The sequence below is a fragment of the Eulemur rufifrons genome, chromosome 1 (genome assembly GCF_041146395.1).
Source record: "Eulemur rufifrons isolate Redbay chromosome 1, OSU_ERuf_1, whole genome shotgun sequence".
NCBI lineage: Eukaryota > Metazoa > Chordata > Mammalia > Primates > Lemuridae > Eulemur > Eulemur rufifrons.
The window spans coordinates 59,923,074-59,943,533 of NC_090983.1; the positions used below are offsets into that span (position 1 = coordinate 59,923,074).

Below are 20,460 nucleotides of genomic sequence, written 5' to 3' on the forward strand. Positions count from 1 at the left end.
AAAGCAATATTAGACACCCAGACATATATAACAATATTAGTGCTAAAGAGAGAGATGGATACCAATATAATAAGAGTTGGGGACTTCCATACGCACTTATAGAAACATTTGGTTGTTTTTGAAAAGATAAACAAAATAGACAAAACATTAGTTAAACTAAGAAAACAAAGAGAAAAAACCCTAATAAATAAAATCCTAACCAAAAATGGAGACATTACAACTGATACCATAGAAATACTAAAGATTATTAGAAATTATTATAAAGAACTATACTATACACCAATAATTTAGAAAACCAGAGAAAATGGATACATTTCTAGACACATATAACCTACCAATATTAGACCAGGAAGAAACGGAAAACCTGAACAGACCATAACAAGTAATGAGATTGAATCAGTAACAAAAAGTCTCCCAGCAAAAATTTTAAAAAGCCCAGGACCAGATGGCTTTGCTCCTGAATTCTATCAAACTTTCAAAGAACTAACACCAATTCTTCCCAAACTATCAAAAAAATTGAGTAGGAGGGAATTCTCCCTACCGCATTCTGTATGGCCAGAATTACCCTGATATCAAAACCACACAAGGACACAAGGAAATAAAGAAAACTACAGGACAACATTCCTGATTAACATAGATGCAAAAATCCCCAATGAAGTATTAGCAAACCAAATTTAACAACACGTCAAAGAAATAGTACATGATGATCAAATGAGATTTATTCCAGGGTTGCAAGAATGGTTCAACATAGGTAAATCAATAAATGTGATACATTACACCAACAAACTGAAGGACAAAAACCATATGTTCATCTCAACAGATTCAGAAAAGCAAAGCATTTGATATTGATAAAATTCAATATCCCTTCATGACAAAAACTCTCAACAAATTATGTCTAGAAGAAACATATCTCAACACAGTGAAGGCCATATATGATAAACTCAAAACTAACATCATACTGAATGGAGAAAAGCTGAATACCTTCCCTCTAAGAACTGAAATAAGACAAGAATGACTACTTTCACACTCCTATTCAATATAGTACTGAAAGTCCTAGCCAGAGCAATTGTGCAAGAGAAAGAAAGAAATGGCATCCATATTGGAAAAGAGGAAGTCAAATTGTCCTTTTTTGTAGATGACATGATCTTATATCTAGAAAAATCTAAAGAGTCCACCAAAAAACTGTTAGAACCAATAAATGAATTCAGTAAAAATAAAGGATACACAGTCAACATACAAAAATCAGTAACATTTCTATACATCAATAATGAGCTATCTGAAAAAGAAATCAAGAAAGCAATCCCTTTTATAATAGCTACAAAAATAAAATAAAATGCCTAGGAATAAATTTAACCAAGGAAGTAAAAGATTTCTACAATAAAAGCTACAAACACTGATGAAAAAAATTAAAGAGGACACAAAAAATGGGAAGACATCCCATGCTCATGGACTGGAAGAATTAATATTGTTAAAATGACCACTCTGCCCAAAGCAATCTACAGATTCAATACAGTCACCACCAGAATACCAATGACATTCTTCACAGAAATAGAAAACAAGCCCTACAATTCATATGAAACTACAAAAGACCCCAAATAGCTAGCCAAAACAATACTGAGCAAAAAGAACAATGCTGGAAGCATTATACTATCTGACTTCAAAATATACTATAAAGCTGTAGTAATCAAACAGCATGGTGTTGACATAAAAACAGATACATAGACCAGTGAAAGAGAATAGGGAACCCAGAAAAAAATCCACATATTTTCAACAAAGGCACCAAGAATATACATTGGGAAAAGGATACCCTCTTCAAAATATAGTCCTATATTCATATATAGAAAAAGAAAACTAGACCCCTATCTCTTACCATATAAAAAATCAACTCAAAATGAATTAAAGTTTTAAACTTAAGGCCCCAAACTATAAAACTACTAAAAAAAGACAGGGGAAATGCTTCTGAACATTGGTCTAGGCAAAGATTTTATAAGTAGGACTTCAAAAGCACAAGCAGCAAAAGCAAAAGTAAAAGTAGACAATTGGGACTATGTCAAACTACAAAGCTTCTGCATAGCAAAGGAAACAAATCAGCATAGTGAAGAAACAATCTGCAGAATGGAAAAAAATATTTGCAATCTATTCATCTGGCAAGGGACTACTATCCAGAATATAAGAGGAACTCAACAGAAAAATAAACAAATAATCCATTTTAAAAATGATTGAAGTATCTGAATAGGTATTTTTCAAAAGATGACATACAAACGGCCAACAAGTAAATGAAAAAATACCCAGCATCCTAATCATCAGGGAAATGCAAATCAAAATCATAATGAGGTATCACCTTACCTCAGAACAAAAGACAGAACATAACATATGCTGATGAGGACACAGAGAAAAGGGAACTTTTATACACTATTGATGGGAATGTAAATTTGTACAGCTATTATGGAAAATAATATGGTGGTTTCTCAAAAAAACTAAAAATAGTACTACCACACTAGCCAGAAATCCCACTACTGGATATTTATTCAAAGGAAAGCAAATCAGTTTATTGAAAAGATACCTGTACCCTATGTTTATTGCAGCTTTATTCACAATAGCCAAGATATGGAATCAACTTAATAGTCCATCAATAGATAAATGGATAGGGAAAATGTAATATATATATACACAATGGCATAGTATTCAGCCATAAAATAAAGAAATCCTGCCATTTACAGCAACATAGATGAGCTGGAGGACAATGTTAGGTGAAATAAGTCAGGCATAGAAAGATAAATATTGCATGCTCTCACTGATACATGGGAACTAAAACAAAATTGAGCTCATAGGAGTAGAGAGTAGAACTGTAGTTATTAAAGGCTGGGATGGGAAGAGGGGAGGGGAGCATAGGGAGAGGTTGGTAAGTGTATACAAAGTTATACCTAGATAAGAAGATAAGTTTCAATGTTCTGTAGTACTATAGGGTGCATATGATTAACAATAATTTAGTGCATATTTTCAAAAGTTAGAAGAGAGGATTTTGAATGTTTACAACACAAAGAAATGATAAATGTTCAAAGTGATAAATGTACTAATCACCCTAATTTGATCATTACACACTGTTACACATGTACCAAAAATCACTCTGTATCCCATAAATATATATAATTATTATATGTCAACTAAAAATATAATAAAAATAATGGTTAAAATGTTAAACTTTGTAATATATCTTACCATAATAAAATTTTTTTAAAAAATAATATACTTCAATTTCCAAGAGGGGGAAAAAAGACACTCAGTTTTTCAAGCTTCCTTTTGAATAGCACAGCAAAAATATCTGCCACTAGATACTGAAAAGTAACAGATGGAATAGTTTTATTAGTATAGCATATGTGACTTTGGTTTGTGTAAAAAGATCATTGAGCACCATATACTTTGAACTGAGTTTTTCAGTTACTGTGCGTGATACATTTGTACATATTTAACTATCCTCTAGCCAGTTTTATAGTATTGAGGAATAGACATTGTAGCTACGTGAGACTCAGGGGTGGCTGTGTCAATGGAAGACAATGGAGCTGATCCAGCAGTCAGTCTGGGATTGAGCCTGACTTTGGCACTAAAATTCTAACTTGAAACTCAAATTGTAACTAACTGAGCTAACTGACCACAAATTAGACAAAAGTTTACAGCAAAAGAAGATTGGGAACAGTTAAAAAATACAAGAAAATGCTGGATTATTTTTTTTAAACAGAAAACATCTGTAAGACATCACCCAAATTCTTACAGTTTAAAGAATTTGTTATGAGCCAATATTTATAGAAATTAATAAAATACCATATTTCATTTAAGAATCACTAAAATGTTGAAACCAGGGTATTCAAAAAATAAAGATGAAGAAAAATTTTAAAGTGTACACAAAAAACTGGTTGAAAATAAATATCATGGAGCTAACCCGATGGTATTCTGGTCAATGTTTAACAACTGGCTCCCCCCACGAAAATGCAAACATTTATTACGAATTTTATTTATATAAAGAATGTATATCACATAATTTACAAGTAATAACAACCCCATTAAAAAGTGGGCAAAAGACATGAACTTTTGAGCTTTTCAAAAGAAGATAGACTAATGGCCAATAAACATATGAAAAAATGTTCAGTGTCACTAATCATCAGAGAAATGCAAATCAAAACCACAATGAGATATCACCTAACCCCAATGAGAATGGCTTTTATCAAAAAGTCCCAAAGCAACAAATGCTGGCATGGATCCAGGAAGAAAGACCACTTATATACTGTTGATGGGACTGCAAACTAGTACAACCTCTACGGCAAATAGTATGGAGATTCCTCAAAGAACTAAAAGTAGACCTACCATTTGATCTAGCAATTCCACTACTGGGTATTTACCCAAAGCAAAAAAAAAAAAAAAAAAGTCATTTTATCAAAAAGACACTTGCACTAGAATGTTTATTGCAGCCTAATTCACAATCGCAAAGATGTGGAATCAAACCAATTGCCCATCAATTCATGAGTGGCTTAATAAAATGTGGTGTATATATACCATGAAGTACTACTCAGCCATAAAAAAAAATGAATTTATACATTTTGCAACAATCTGGATGGAACTGGAGACCATTCTCCTAAGTGAAGTATCTCAAGAATGGATAAACAAACACCACATGTACTCACTATTAAATTGGAACTAACCGATCAGCACTCGTGTGCACAGATGGAAGTAAAACTCAATGGAAATCAAGCAGATGGGAGGGAGGCAAAGGGGATGGGCAAAAGCGTACCTAACAGGTATTATGTACACTATCTGGGTGATGGGCACACTTATAACTTTCATTCAAGCAACACAAAAGCAATCCATGTAACCAAAACATTTGTGCACCTGTAACATTCTGAAATAAAAAAAAATAATCAATTAATTGAATTTTGCCTAATTTTTGTATCCATAGCCAACCTCTAGTTGCTAATGACAGATGAGTATAGTTTGGACATGAATATTGGTTGACATTTTCATTTAAGTAAGCAAATGGAAAATGAAGCAATGAACATATTAATATATTGAAACTTTATGTATCAATGACAAGAATGACTTCTTTGCTGAATAGGATAGTAATTTTTGAATACTAGAAGAATATTTATTCAGATTTTTGTGTTATTCATAATGTAAAGCTAAGAAATGTCAAAATTTTAAGCTTAATTTGCATTACTAACATTTTCCATTGTTTTCTTAAGGCTACACAATCTAAAAAGCAATAAATCAAAACCTGATTTATAGCATTTGCTAATTTCCATGGTGTAAATACTCCCACCATGGAAGATTTCAAGCTATTGGCCTTACATTACTGAAGGTGGAGCTGGAAAGAGGTGTACCATAGTATACTACTATTTAGTATTCCCAGCATTTAGATATAATCGATACAAATAATCTTGAGTATATGTAATGGCAAAGTATCATCAAATAACTAGGAAATTATGTTTTGAATGTTTTTTGCCTTTGTTTAGACATTTATTTAATTGTAAGTTTTTTAATTTTAATATGGCCATGTTTAACAACTAGCTCACAATATTCTTGATCATTTAACAATTGGCTCTTTTACCCCCATAATGTGCTGAAATAAAAAAACAAAAACAAACAAAAAACAATTGGTTCTTTTAAGAGAGTACAAGCCCCCTCCATCCAGCACACTTTTGGCACAACTGATAAATTATGTTAATTTAATTTTTTAGGGGAATGACTCAAAGTACAAAATAAGAAAAATAAACATATAGGCAAAAGAAGAAGAGCTATTAGACATATGTAAAATAATATTTGTTAGAGTTTTGCTGTTTTGATGGTTATAACTGATACTTTTGCCCAAATACCTATAAGCCTTTGGTAAAATTAATGAAGGTCAGATAACACTCTTTCACACACTGCTTTACACATTTATAGTTCTATTAGTCAGAAATTCTAAGGTAATTGATTTTGTTACTGTACACATAATACAATTTTGAAAATTAGGGAACTAATGAATTACCAAGAATAATCACAAAATAATATTTCAAAGAAAATCTTTACATATGGCAAAAAGCACTTATTACTTTGGCAAGCATCTTGTTGTAGTTTTATAAATATTGCCTAGTCAACATAAAAGTAATTTTTATAGAAAAAGCTTCATCACTTGTCAGCCTTTTGGCTAAGATCAAGAGTAGCACAGAAAAAAACTTAAAGGCAAGAACAAATGTGTTAAATTATAAATGTTTTTACATTTTGGCAACATAAATAAAAGTTGTACAATGAAGACTTCCTTTAAGTAATTTGACAATGATTTTATTTTATGCTTAGAAAATTTAGTTACACCCACATAGATCTGAAAATGTTAAAAAAAATCAAGCCTAGATTAAGAATTCCACATCAGGGAAGAAAAAGAAGGCCAGAGGAAGGAGGAATTTTGAGGCTTCCATGGAACGGCACTGTATTAATAGTTCAAGACTGAAGTGAGACTACCTAGGTTTGAACCTGGATCTATAACTGCAAGCTCCTTGGAAAGTTCCTAAACTTCTCAAAACTCCTATTTTATCATCTGTAAAACTAGGATTAAAATTAGTATCTATTTCATTGGATTGACCATGAGAATTAAATGTATTAAAGCATGTAAAGTGTAAGAGTAAACATCATTTTTTTAAATCTCACATTTCTTCCACTGTTTGAAATGAAACCTGCCCTTATCATGAGGTTGGAATGAGTAGATTCAGTCTCTTAGGTAGAAATTTTTAAAAAAGGCTAACTGGAGCAGTAGCAATTGGTTTTATAACTTGTATTCTTTTTTTTTTTTTTTTTTTAATTTGACAGGTAACACTGTATGTATTTATTATGTACAACATGATGTTTTGAAATATATAACATTGTGGAATGGTTAAATCTAGCTAATTATTAATAGTAATTGTATCGCCTCACATAATTATCATTTTTGGTATTATTATTTAGCACCCACTCGCTGTCTGTGCTGTGTGCCTGAGCCACACAAAGGTCTCTGTTCTGCAGCATTTCCCCTGCTTCCTACCCCTTTTCCTTTCCTTAGCCCATATTCTGAGTATATAAATATACATTCTCAGCCTAACCAACTGCATTATCTTCTTCCTCCTCCCTCTTTCTCTTTCTCTCCCTCCCTTCCTCCCTTCCTCTCTCTCTGACTTTTTAGCATCAAGTTACTATCTATTTCTTCTGACAAACTGTCCTTGATAAATGCTATAGAAAAATGCCCAGAAATACCTGTGCCAACACTTATTTCTCTGTCTTGGTATTTACACAAAAGTCACGCTTTATTGATGTTCTGATAGTGCCTAGAGTTCAGGGGAATGAGTCCAAAAGACATTCAAGCAAACACTTGCTGTGACGATTTCCCATAAATCATATCTTGGAGTGCACTCATAAAAGCTCTCACATGTTTCCATTAAGACGGTCTTTGAGAGAGCTCTGCAAATGGCTGGCGCTAATGAACCCATAGATATTTTTAAAGCCTGATGTGGTCAATCACACGGGAAACAGCTGCCAAATCACCCCCATCTCCGCTGCTCTGAAGCACTTCCTGCAAGGAAGCAGTGCCCAGTCTGACCCCCCAGTCATAACACTGTCAGCCACTCTTCTTCCTTTCTTCTTTTACTTAGAGGAAATGAAAAGAAACTACCACTCAAATAAAGAAAATAGAAAAAGAAAAAAAAAACAAAGGAAGAAGGACTGGGAGGCCATCCACGGTGGCAAAGTTGAGGCCAAAGTTCTGACTATGAACCATGGCGCTGGAATACAAAGGTTTATGATACCAATGCAAAAAGTTTTATGCATGAAAGAACTAGTAAGCAAATACAGAGTATTCCATTTGAACTCAACCCGTAGAATATTTGTTTAACTTCTCTCACTGAAAATGGAATAAATCTGTGTGCTGTTTTTATTAATTAGCAGTGCACCTTACCATATTTTCTGAATTGGATGCAAAATGTTATAAGATGTTTTCAGAAATTTGAAAAGTGATGCTAGAATGAGAAAGACTGATAATGCTGTTTGCAACAATCATTTTGGGAAACAATGTAATGATATTAAAGAACAGGATCCTGAATCGGACTGATGTAGGATGCAAAGCTGGCCACTGCTTAGAAGCTTTGTAATTCTGGACAGCTACTTAAAATCTTTCCAAGCACCAGATGCCTCATAGGTTGTGCTAATTGGGTAAGAAAATGCATGTAAAATGTCATTGCAATCCCTCCCATTGAATGTTTAATGAAAATTCGATAAGTGCCAGTTATTACTGCTGTGATTATTATTCTGAACTCATGATTTTTTAGGACTAATGCCAGCAAGAATGGAAAAAGCAAACTCTGGAAATTCTTCCTTTCAAAGCTGCTGTGATTCATCCCCTCTTGTCATACACCTGGCTGCTTCTTACAGTTACACGATCTGCCTGCATCTGAAGATATTTGAATTTGCATCCCTAATTCAGACCTTTTCCAGGCTTCTCTCCCACTCTACCAAAAGAAAAATTGTCTCAAATCTCTTTTGTCTGGAGACCTACTCTTTGTTTAGTTTGCTTCTCAGAATAACCATTAGTAAAATTTGTGTCGTCCATCCTTGGAAATATCATTATCATAGCTACTTATTGGGTACTTAGTAGATGTCAAGTACAATGTAAAGCATTTTGCCTGTATTCACTCATCTTCGCCTATAATGTAGATACGGTACTATTTTTATCAGTGATTGTAGATGAGGAAATCAAAGAGATATTACATTACTTGCCTCTAAGCAGATGATCTTTCTTGAAAATTTAGATAATCTGACTCCAGACATTACATTTCTAACTACTAGACAGACTGCTATCTATATGAGGATTTTAATAGTTACCCCAAGGGAATCACATTAATGGTGGGAATTTCAGTCATGTGGTAGAAGATAAAGACAAATAAAGCCTCCTAAAATATACTGCCTAAATGCCTCCATATTCTGTTGACAAGTAGGGTTAAGCTAGCCAATACTAAAACACAGTTAGCACATAGATGAGAAAAATGTAGATATTTAGTTTTATAAATAACATTTCATGAAATCATATGACTATGTGTTTTAGGAAATGTTCCAGGGTAAATCATTCCTTCTAGTCCCTCATTCTTTTGTGACTTTCTTTAGAGGCTGTCAGTTAGAATATTCCTTTGTGGTCATGAGATTTCGCAGAGTGAGCATTTATATATTTCAGCTAAAGATAGCTTTGAAGATGGTTTAAAAATCATTCAGTACATGAATATTTTACTTATTTCTCAAATTTTTCATTGCCAGTGGATCAACATGCACACACAATTCCTTATTCCAACCATCAGCCCCTACTTTTACTCAGCCCTATATCATTAAACTTTCCTTTTCACAGTTCTAATGTACTATATTTTGAGTGTTTTATCTGTTTAAGACAGCCCAAAATAAAATCCATTAAAATAATTCATATGATTTTCATCTTTGTGCGATCTAAAAGCTAAAAGCACAAGATAAAATATTCTATTATATTTATATATAGTTACACTAGTAGTACACAAGCATAAACATTAAAAACACAAAGATGTCCTCAAATAAAATATGGCACTATAAATAACTCAAGCAAAAGGGACTACTGGAAGCATATTGTATTTAGAGGGAAGAGGGATTACCTGAATCTTATACAAATTGTAATACCTTGAAAATCAATCTATTCTCACATTTTACAAATGAAGAAATAGATTAAATGAATTAACCAAAGTCAGAATTAATTGTATCAGAACTAAAACTAGAGTGAGAATTTTCTGGCTCCTTGGTTGTGACTTTTTCAATTACAACAAATTGAATGAATTTGTAGTGAAGTCCATTCCCACAAGTTCAACTGATGCACTAGAGAAAGAAAAATCGTAGCAAACCTAAATATTTTTCTTACACAATGGCTCCCAAACACAATACAATTACTTCACTGATGATCGACTAAAGAAACAATATTCTGTTTTAACACCTTAGGGGGAAATAAAAGTTATGTGGAATTTACTACATATATATATATACATATATATATACTATTTATACAGTAACAGTATAATTCTTTATCAGCTAATGATTTTCAAATATCTCCTTCTAGTCTATAGCTCATATTTTCACTTTCTTGATGGGGTATTTCATCATATATTCAATCTTATTTTAATGTAGCCAAATACATACTAGTATTTTGCAGTTCATGCTTTTTTGCCTGTTACTCTGTCAAGAATTATTTTCCTATATTTTTTCTGTAGATTTTACAGTTTTAATTTCTTTTACATTTAGATCTTTAGTTCATTGGGAATGTATTTTCACACATGGTATGCGGTAGGGATCTAATTTTATTTTATTTTTATTTTTTTGTTAAAAAACCATTTATTGGAACAGACTCTCCTTTCTCAATTCGTTTGCAATGTCTTCTCTGTCACATACCAAGTTACCATTTAAATGTAAGTCTGTCTCTAGGCTCTCTATTTGTTTCATGTGCAGACTCAAGCTAATTCCATGGGTTTTAATTAAGTACTCTAAGTATTGAGATCACTTAGAGTAATCAATCACACTCCCCTTACCTCTTCCTTATTCTTTTTCAAAATTGTACTTGGCCGTACTTTTAGCCCTGACTCTTCCATGGGAATTTTAGTACAAATTAGACTTACGTTTTTAAAATGTATTATGGAAAAATTTAATTATATAAGAATTTAGACAGGAATACAGTAACCCCCCAGCTTTAATATTTCTTTAATCTCATTTAATCTCTCTCTATTTTACTGGGCTATTTGAAAGCAACTCAAGGTACCCATCATTTTTCCTGTCAAAATTTTCAAACATATCTCTAAAAGATGAGGACTTTGGATCTGCATACTTTAGATGGGGTGACCAGGGATGGCTATACTAAAGAACTGATATTTAAGCTGAAATCTAAAATATAAAGTGTCAGTTATATTGCCTGCTGTTCTAGGCAAGAAAGTTTATTATGTTCAAAGAACTGAGTAAAGATCAGTGTGGCTGGAGTTTGGAGATGGAGAGAGGCAGGAGTGAAGCTTCAATCATATGAGGGTTGTACAGGGCTTTGGAGGACACAGTAATGAGTTCGATTGAAAATGATTGAAGGATTGAAAGTGATTGAAAGATTGCTACGTAGAGAAGAGGTGGAGGCTTGGACAAGAGAGGGAGCAGAGAGAGCAGCTGGAAGGCTCCTACAGCAGTCCAGGGGAGAGATGACAGCTATATGGGACTTGGCTGGTACAGCACAAATGGAGATAAGTGGATGGATTTGAGATATATTTATACAAGACATGACTGTGGGAGAAGAACCAAATATATAAGAAGACAAAACACAATTTAAAATCATCTCAACAGGCTGAAATAAAGAGCTAAATTTAATGTTACCATTTATTAAGGCTAAATGTGAGGTCCTGATCCTAAATTTAAAACAAATCAAATAAAAACTAAATGAACCATATTTATATGGTGTCAGTGATCTGATTTAGCAATGCCTTTTTTCCTGGCTGATTCAAAGGATGGTGAAGGTGAAAGCAACTTGGATTCCCTCAAGTGTGTTATATAGCTACTGCATAAATAGCTGCACAGCATCCAATTAAACAGTGATGTTTCTGCCTGGGAAAGCTATATATAGGCAAATGAAACCAGAAAGGTACATGTTAGGAATGCATAATTACAGTGGGACTCTATTTAAAATACAGTACACCATTACATGTATTCAGATATGATAACTAATAAATCAGGATCCTGCTACATCACAATGACACTCATCAAAATCATAAATTACAGTTAGCTAGTGAATTGGTATTTATTTCCCCTAATGTTTGTGCTATTATGAAGTCCTACAATAAATGCATCTCTTTTTTTTCACCTTGTAAGGTTTAGTTGTACTAAAAAAGACAAATCTTTACAAAGCTAAATGTTACCAAGTATTTAACAGTAATTGAACCAGCACCAGGTAGTGAGAAGAAAACACAATTAAGTACAATAAATCTCCAGGAAAGATAAAATGTGTCCACAAATAACTACAATGTAAAACAGAATATAGTAAGTATTCAAGAAGTGCTAAAGTGCTGTTAGACTGTGAGTTTCTACAGAAATGGGATTCTGTCTCATTTATTTTTATATTTCCAGCTCCTAGTTGTAGTGCAATGAATGGCAAATAGTAAATGTCTAATAAGTGTCCATTCATTCATCCATTTATACAAATATTTATTAAGCCCTTATTACATGATTAGATGATAGGTATACAAAGACCTTGTTCTTGCTGTTAATGAGCTCACACTCATGCCTTCAAAACTCATTGTGAGTACCCTGCTTATTAGGGTAAGGACATACAGATAAAGACAATTATGAATGCAGGGTGCAAGATGACAAGAAAGCAAGATCTCCTGTGTATGAAGTAGGAGGTGGAGGAGAAAGTGACTTAAGGAGACTGATGACCACTTAGTGTCTTGAGATGGCAGAGAAAATTGACTCTGGCCACTTAGTAGGAGCCAGTTGTGTGGCATTAATGAACAGCTGAATTTGGAAACATAAAGTTTTGTCATGTTCTCCAAAACTTCTTAAAACTTTTCAGGTGTTCTTTGAATGAGAAAATGGATACAGAGTGAAGGATATTGGGTGGGGGGAGTGACTAAGAGTCCTAGCCTATAAATAAAATAAAAGACTGAAAGAATGGAGCAAATGGTAAAGGGTAGAAAGCTAGGTAGAGACAAGCATGGGTGGATATAGGGGAAAACAAGAGGAGGAAGTAAAAATGTAGGTGGGAGAGGAAAGAAGTGGAAGGAAAAGGGGTTGTGGTCTCAGTTTGGAATACTGAATTGGATATTTCAGACGTAGAGCCATGCTCATGTGTGAAAATCTTGTGGGTGAGGCTGTGGACATAAGCCACTAACTAGCGTGGTGGTAAAGGACACGAATGGAACAGAAGCAAAGACTCCAGGACACAGGTGTTCAGGGAAGCACAAGGCTGATGGGCTCAATGAGCCAGCACATGGCTACTGACATGACTAAGTTTGGTGGAAAATACTGGGGTGGGAAGAAGAAGGAAAACCATTGCCAAAGTTTGTGAATGTTGGTGAAATACGAGGGGATTCTGAGGAGATGGGGAAGAGAATGCATAGCCTGAGAGATGTGAAGAAGTCTTCATGGAAAAAGAAATATTTGATATGAACCTTGTAGCAGGAATAGAATTATGTAGTCAGAGAATGGGAGGAGAGGAAAAGACATTTCAGCCTGAAGGATGGTCTAAGCAAGATCAGAGGAAGTAGCAGTGCTCAACTCTTTCTCATATATCATTGCTGGAGTCCATGATCTCACAGATCAAATGGTCTGGTAACAATTCTGTTGTATCAGACAGTAGGTCTTACAGCACGTTCAAGTGAATATATTTTCTAAAAGGACTACTAGCTCATATCTATCTTCCTCCACTCATAACTGGCCCAACTATTAAATACTTAACTCTCCTATCTCCCATAAACTAAACACCCAATGATTTAATAGTGTATGTCTGGTGTTGAGATATGGACGTGACCTAGTCATGATCTGCATGATCCTAGACATGACCTGTAGCTGGTTTCAGGCCTGGTCGCACAAGCCCAAGCCAATTGATTCTTTTCCAACATAAGTGGGTGCAAAGAGGCTGCGGATCTGTTAATTTAATAATGGCTTTTCACAGGTGTCTTTATCTACGCTGCTTATCCTCTCCTGCCTGGTCTTGGCTCCAACTTACTAATAGGATGATATTTTGGATCCTTTTTGTTAGAATCATATTATTACAGAGTAGGAAGGAGTTTTGAGGGTCATGATGTCCTACCTCCTGCTCAAGGACTTCTAAAATGCCTGTGTTCTGTTTGGCCTAAACATTCCTTCATTGTTTAAAAAACCATTGAGCTGGGAGTAGATGGCTACAGTAAGTTCTCAAACTAATACCACAATGCTGGGGAGACATGACTTGTCACTGTATCTCCAAGTTGTATTTCCTGTCACTGTGACATGTCTGAAGGGTCCTAGCACACAGCTGTAACCTAAGACACTATCTTTGTTGAAACTGAATCTAAACTTTTAATGCAGTTTAACCACTTGGTAAGAGAATAGACATGTTCCAGTCATACTTCTAGTAAAGTTTAATGTCAAAATCTGTTTTCTATTGATTCTTTATCCCATCATGAAATGTGGAGTCAATTGTAGTGAAATAATATTGGAGAAGCACTCTGACTTGGGTGTGCCTGGTGGCACATTTATGCTTTGTGTGTTCAGAAGAGGGATGGAGGAAAGGAATGCAGGAAGGGAGGAAGAAAGGAAGGAAGGAAAGAAGGAAGGAAGCAAAGGAGGGAGCACAGATTCTAATCTAAGCTCTTGGGTAAATTATTACTTTATCTCTGAATGTTGATCTCTACTTTTATAAAATGGATATAATAATCGGCTACTAATCACACAACAATTTTTGGAATATAAAAGAGCTCCAGAATGTGAAAGTGTTTTGTAAATGAGAAAATCTTATCTCTATGTAAGGCATCCACTACCTGCTTTCATGTGCAATTTAGATTATCTATCCTTTTACCTCTTGATATTTTCACTTCCTAAATACTGTACGTTTATTTGTAGAAACACTCTGTTTCAGGAAAAATAATGTGTCCCTTTTGGGACCATGTTTCATCACACAGCTGCTCATTATTTGTGTGAAGTGCCAAGAACCTTTAGAGGGCAGAAAAAAATCATCCCTCTCTAGTTTCTCTGTAGCTCTCCCTTTGACAGAGCTCAAGTACAGGCTGTTTGGCTATAGAGCCACAGGGATTTGATGAAACAAAGCGTTCCACAGGACTACAGACTCTGCTGCTTCTATCTCAAAGGAAGTACAAGATATGACCTTGGTTGATCACTGGTAAGCACGCTAGTTGCCTAGCAAAATTCAAAAGTCCAAGGAAAAAGCCATAATGCCCTTATTGATTTCTATTTTGAAGCTTTTATTATCATAGTGTGGTATGCTGCAAATTCAGTATTTTAACAGAAAGCTTAGAATAGCATGGACTTTTTTTACTACCACAGCTGCTGACATGTACCAACAATCTTATCAATTTCTATATTTGCAATGACAACAAAATGTTATGTTACACAATATGTTAGTGCTTATAAAACGCTGGGTATACACGGGATTTTTAAATATGAAAGATGAACCCATGATGAGTGAGATTTAAATAACGGCAACCATATTTAAAAGAATCCCAATGTAAAACTAAATAATTTCTTAATGCTACACAAATTTGATTGCCTTCAAAAATGCTTTACTCTAAAACAGGTAACGATTTTTATTTTTGAAAGTAAAAAGATAGATTAAAGAAACAGGATTTATCAATAACAGTATTTCTGAAGGTTTGTAACCATAGATTCACATCTGATGAGAACACTGCAGATAAGCCTTAATCTAGATGAAATAGTAAATAAAACATTTTCTAAAAATTTGTATGTCAATTTTTAAACTAGCAAATAATCTTAAATACATTTCTAGAAACAAGAAACCCTTTTAAATACTACTCTCATACTGGTTAAAATGCTCAGCTCTTTTATACAGCAAATATTCTAGGTAGAATTTGTATCTTAATTCTTTGTTATTCCTCCTCCTTTATCTCCCTCTCCTCCTATCTCCCTCATGACATGAATATTGTGAACAAAGAAGACTATTAAATGAAAAGGGAAATTTTTATTAAAACATTTACTTATCTTTAAAGATCATGAAAAATCTGTCAGATTCTATTTAATACAAAGTTAAATCAGCATTTTAGTAAACTAACCATTGCCACTGTCACTGATATTAAATGATGAGCTGAAACCCTTCAATAACTTCTTGGACATCATGAAATAAGTCTATTTTCTGCAATGGGAAAAATAATCTCTACTGGACATAACTCATTACAAAGTCTGTATTAGTTGGCTAGGGTACAACTTAGCTCATCATGCCATTTCAATCTCCTGCTTTGCATACATAAACACAATATGAACTACAGTTATCATTTTCTGATGTTTACATTTGACACATTTGTTGTAAGAACATATGTAAATGAACAGAAATAAAAATTCATGAATCATTTTAATCCTGCAACAAATCAAATTGTTTCCAAGTTTTAGGATATCCTACCATTCTTCGATTTTCTGCAGGCATAGACTCTGCCTAACAGTATAGATGAAGTTTTGTGTTCTGCTTTTCTTAATATTATTTTATAAGCATTGTACATACTGCCATAAAGCCTTCATAACTATCATGAAAATAAATTAATTGAATGAATTACCATAACTTAATGGATCATTTCTCCATTCTTATACATTTTACCTTCCTCTGCCTCCTCCTCCTCCCACCCCCAGGTTTTCTGAACTACCATTAACCACCCACATTTTCATCTATACAGTTTTCCCCTTGATTTGGATGTTTCTCCCTTCAGATAAATTCTCTGAAGTATAGACTTATGAATATTTTTATGGCTCTCATATTGCCAAAGTGCTTCTAAATTTCACTGCCAGTAATAGCAACATGTATACCTACAATAATTTGTACTGCAACCCTCACCAACACTTAGGTATTAGTATTTTTTATTGGAGGAGAGAATACTAATTTCACAGGGATGAAATCACTGTAATTTCATAGTAAGAAAATGTCATTAGTATTGTTTTAATCTGTATTTTTATTACTATTGTTGTTAAATGCTTTAAAATATTTGCTAATCATATTTCCTACTATGTAGATTATCTTTGGGCATGTGTATCTTAGTGTTTATCTCAAAAATTTACATGTGTTTTTTATACTGTATCTGGAAAATAACCCAGTCTATATCATATTAACTGCAAATATTTTTTTCAAATAGAAATTGTTTTTTATTTTTCTTTGGGTTTTTTTTATGTAGAAGATAAGTTTAATATTTTTATACCATTAAGTATATTAAGTATTTTCCAATGTAATTTTTTTTATTGCAATAAAGCTGATATAATAATTCTACTAAAATTCTGGCAAATAAGCAACTTTCCCCATGATTTAATTCTGTAAAAATGTATTTATCTATTTAATCCATCCGGTATTTTGGCATATGTTGTGAATATAAATTACTCCTTTTTCAAATTTGTTAATGCTACAGCCATTTATCAAATAATCTTTCCCTTGCCCATTGTTCTATAATGCTCATTTTCTTATAGATACAAAATTTAGATATAACATGTGAGATTTCCCATGTTTTCCTAGATAGAGCACATTATGAAAAAACTTCAATTATATTGTTTTCTACTATAATTTGATACCTGGAATGGCTTTTCAACATTTCTGGTTTCTTTTTAAAACTATTCCTTTGTTCTTATTGGCTCATTTCTCCAAATAGATTATGATTCTCTCACCTTCTAAGAAATTTAGTTGAGGATTTTATTGAGATTATATTCATATTTATAAAGTTGAAAGCATTAATAACTTTATTTATCTTTACATCTGGAAGCATAATCTGCCTATTCACTAATTAAAATCTTCTTTTATAACCCACAAGAAGTAACATTTTAAAGACATGTCCAATATTATGTAATATAATTAAGGAGCAGAATAAGATAATGGAAAACATAGAGACTATGAAATGAAACATGTATATATACTGAGGCTCAAATCCTGTGTGATCTTGGGCAAAATTCTTATGCTATCTGAGCCTCAGTCATTTCCTCTGTAAATTGGAGTTAGTACTACTTACTTTCAGGATTGCTGTAGGGCATAAGGATGATGTATATAAAGCTACTGGAGCATAGCATGTATCCAATAAATGTTAGCTATGATCATAGTTTTTAACACAGCATATGGCTAGTACTTGACATTTTTCAAAGTTTTCTCATGTGTATTATCTTATTTTGTCTGAACTTTGCAAAACCCTATGAGATTATGTTGTTATTATCATTACTACTATTAAGACCAAAAAAGTAAATACACATCTTTGAATCAAAAGCACAAGCTCATTTCATATTATCATGATATATGTAAATATTAAATATTTATAGATTACCTACATCACACAATGACATTGTCCTGAGTATTTTATGAATTTTTCTACTATAATAATTGTAATTTCTCTTTCATCATATTTTATAATTAATTGTGCTTGCTTAAAGGAATGCTGTTAATTTCAGTGTATTTCTCTCATGTTCAACAGTGATTGAGTTCATTACTATCTCTCAAAAATATGTTTGAATCCTTTGGTTTTTTTTGGGTTGCCACATTTTCAAAATAAATTCTATGCTATAGAGTCATATATTAATAAAATTAGCTAATCGAAAAATCAAAAACCAAGACCAGTTATCTATCATGATTTTGAGACATATTAAAATCTTAAGATTACATAAATATCTTAAGAAACATAAATTCAAAGATATCTAACTATTACTTGTCAGTTTCCTTTAGCTTCTAGATTGTGTTATCTTAAGAATTTTTCATATCAGTCCTTCAATCCTCACAATATCTTGCCTGACAAGAAAGGCTGACGTTATAGGGAGGGAGCAAAAAGGAATTAAAAAAAAAAAAAAAGCATATACATACACTTATTTTTTCTTGGTGGACTTTAAATACTATCCTTGGGGAAGAAAGAATAAAGGAATGAGTAGGGAAGAGGCATGAGACTACAAACACTTGCACATTTAGGAGAATTTTGCTGCCTTCACATCTTTTCTTAATGCATGGCTGCCTGAGTGCATTCTCCTCATAACCTACACCTTCCACTCCTAATCACAGCCTTTTCCCCCACTCAGAACATCATTTCAGTTATGAGAGGATACATTTTATTAAACCTGGATTTACTCTTTGTCATTCCTCTTCTTTTCCCAGAACACTGGGCATTTCCTTGGAAAAATAACAATAATGAAAGGTCATTTTTCATTCAATCAATTGGTTAACATGATCAAATAGTCCACCGCCAAAAGTAATCTCAATAACAGAAGCTACTGAGTTGCCTCAAAAATATTTCATTTTGGGGTAATTGTTCTTTGTAGTTGATCAATTGGAAAATTAAAAAAAAAAAAAAAAACTAGCGATAAAGGTATAAGCAAAGACCAAGAGGACACAGTTATTTTCACTGTGGAACCAGACAACAACCGGCTCAGGTCTGATTTCAGTACTCACGGGTAAAATGATTAGAAGTGGACGGATTGACGCTGTCCCCGCTGTCAGCACTTTCACTGCTGGAAACTTCATCATCTGATTCCCGCACAGAGGAGCAGGGCGAGGAGCCGTCAACTTCTTCAAACTTCCTCTTTAAAATTCCACTCATAGCTGCAGCGCTGTCACATGTACCTGTAACAGGAACGGGAGCAACAGAGCATTGAAATATTTGACCGCTGAACGTGTAGTCAAGGTCTCCAGAGTCATTTTTACATGGCTTTTTATACACGAGCTGAAGTATAGCTTTCCCTCGAAAGGATCACCAAGCAGTTTTTTGTCTATTTTTAAATTAACAAAAATCAGATTAAATTAAATAGGAGTATTTCACCATTTTGCTACCAAAACGTTTTGATATTTTTAGATATAGTTCATTTTAATGTAATGCCATTACTCTTCGTTGGCAAATTGAGAAAATCTACCTGAGTCCGTAAAATTCTGTACAGAAAATAACTGCCAGTATCTCCTGAAGTCCTAAATGATTACTACATTATATAAAATTAATCTGGAAAGAACACAAAAAGTATGCCAAAACTTTATACCTAAGTTTTAAAATTCAAGAACGCTAAATAGCTGAGCACAATGAAGCAAATGAAATCAGTTCTGAATTTTAGGTAGTTTCCATTTCAATGTTTTAGTAAGGTGACGTGTGTCCCCATGTTGCCTGGTTGCTGAAATCATTGCCACTTTTTCTGAAACTTCCTAAGGCTATTTACCTGGGAGACAGCACTAATTGAGTAGGTAGGGCTGGGGGTGAGGGGTGAATGTGGTTTCTTCTAAATCATTTTTCTTGGATGAAGGGGCTTTCCACTCTCCCTGGGCTTCCCTTTCTCCACTTGCCTCATTTCACCTTGACATGGACATAGTCAGCTAAGGGGCACAAACTTCCTTTGCAAAATAAGGATATTTCAGGGAGTAAGTTATATATAAATTAGCTTAGATATATTTATGTGATCTTACATTGCTAAATTAGGTTAACTTAGCTGAAAGTACAGGTTGAGTATCCATTATTCAAAATGCTTGGGACCAGACATGTTTTAGATTTTGAATTTTTTGGATTTTGAAATATTTGCATCTACCTAATGAGATATTTTGGGGATGGGACTCAAGTCTAAACACAAAATTAATTTATGTTTTATATAGACCTTATACATATAGCCTAAAGGCAATTTTATATAATATTTTTAATAATTTTGTGCATGAAACAAAGTTTTGACTGTGACCCAGCACATTTGGTCAGGTGTGGAATTTTCCATTTGTAGCATCACCTATGCAGTCAA

The 20,460-nt window shown here is 33.5% G+C and overlaps 1 protein-coding gene across 1 annotated transcript in view; it reads right to left on the reverse strand.

The window, feature by feature from the left end:
- Positions 1-19,292, reverse strand: part of CSRNP3 (cysteine and serine rich nuclear protein 3) — a 70,759-nt gene extending 51,467 nt beyond the window's left edge. The window contains exon 1 of the mRNA XM_069471921.1: positions 19,145-19,292. Coding sequence (XP_069328022.1) covers positions 19,145-19,292 — 148 coding nt within the window. The remainder of the gene's footprint in view (positions 1-19,144) is intronic.
- Between the last annotated feature and the right edge of the window lie 1,168 nt (positions 19,293-20,460).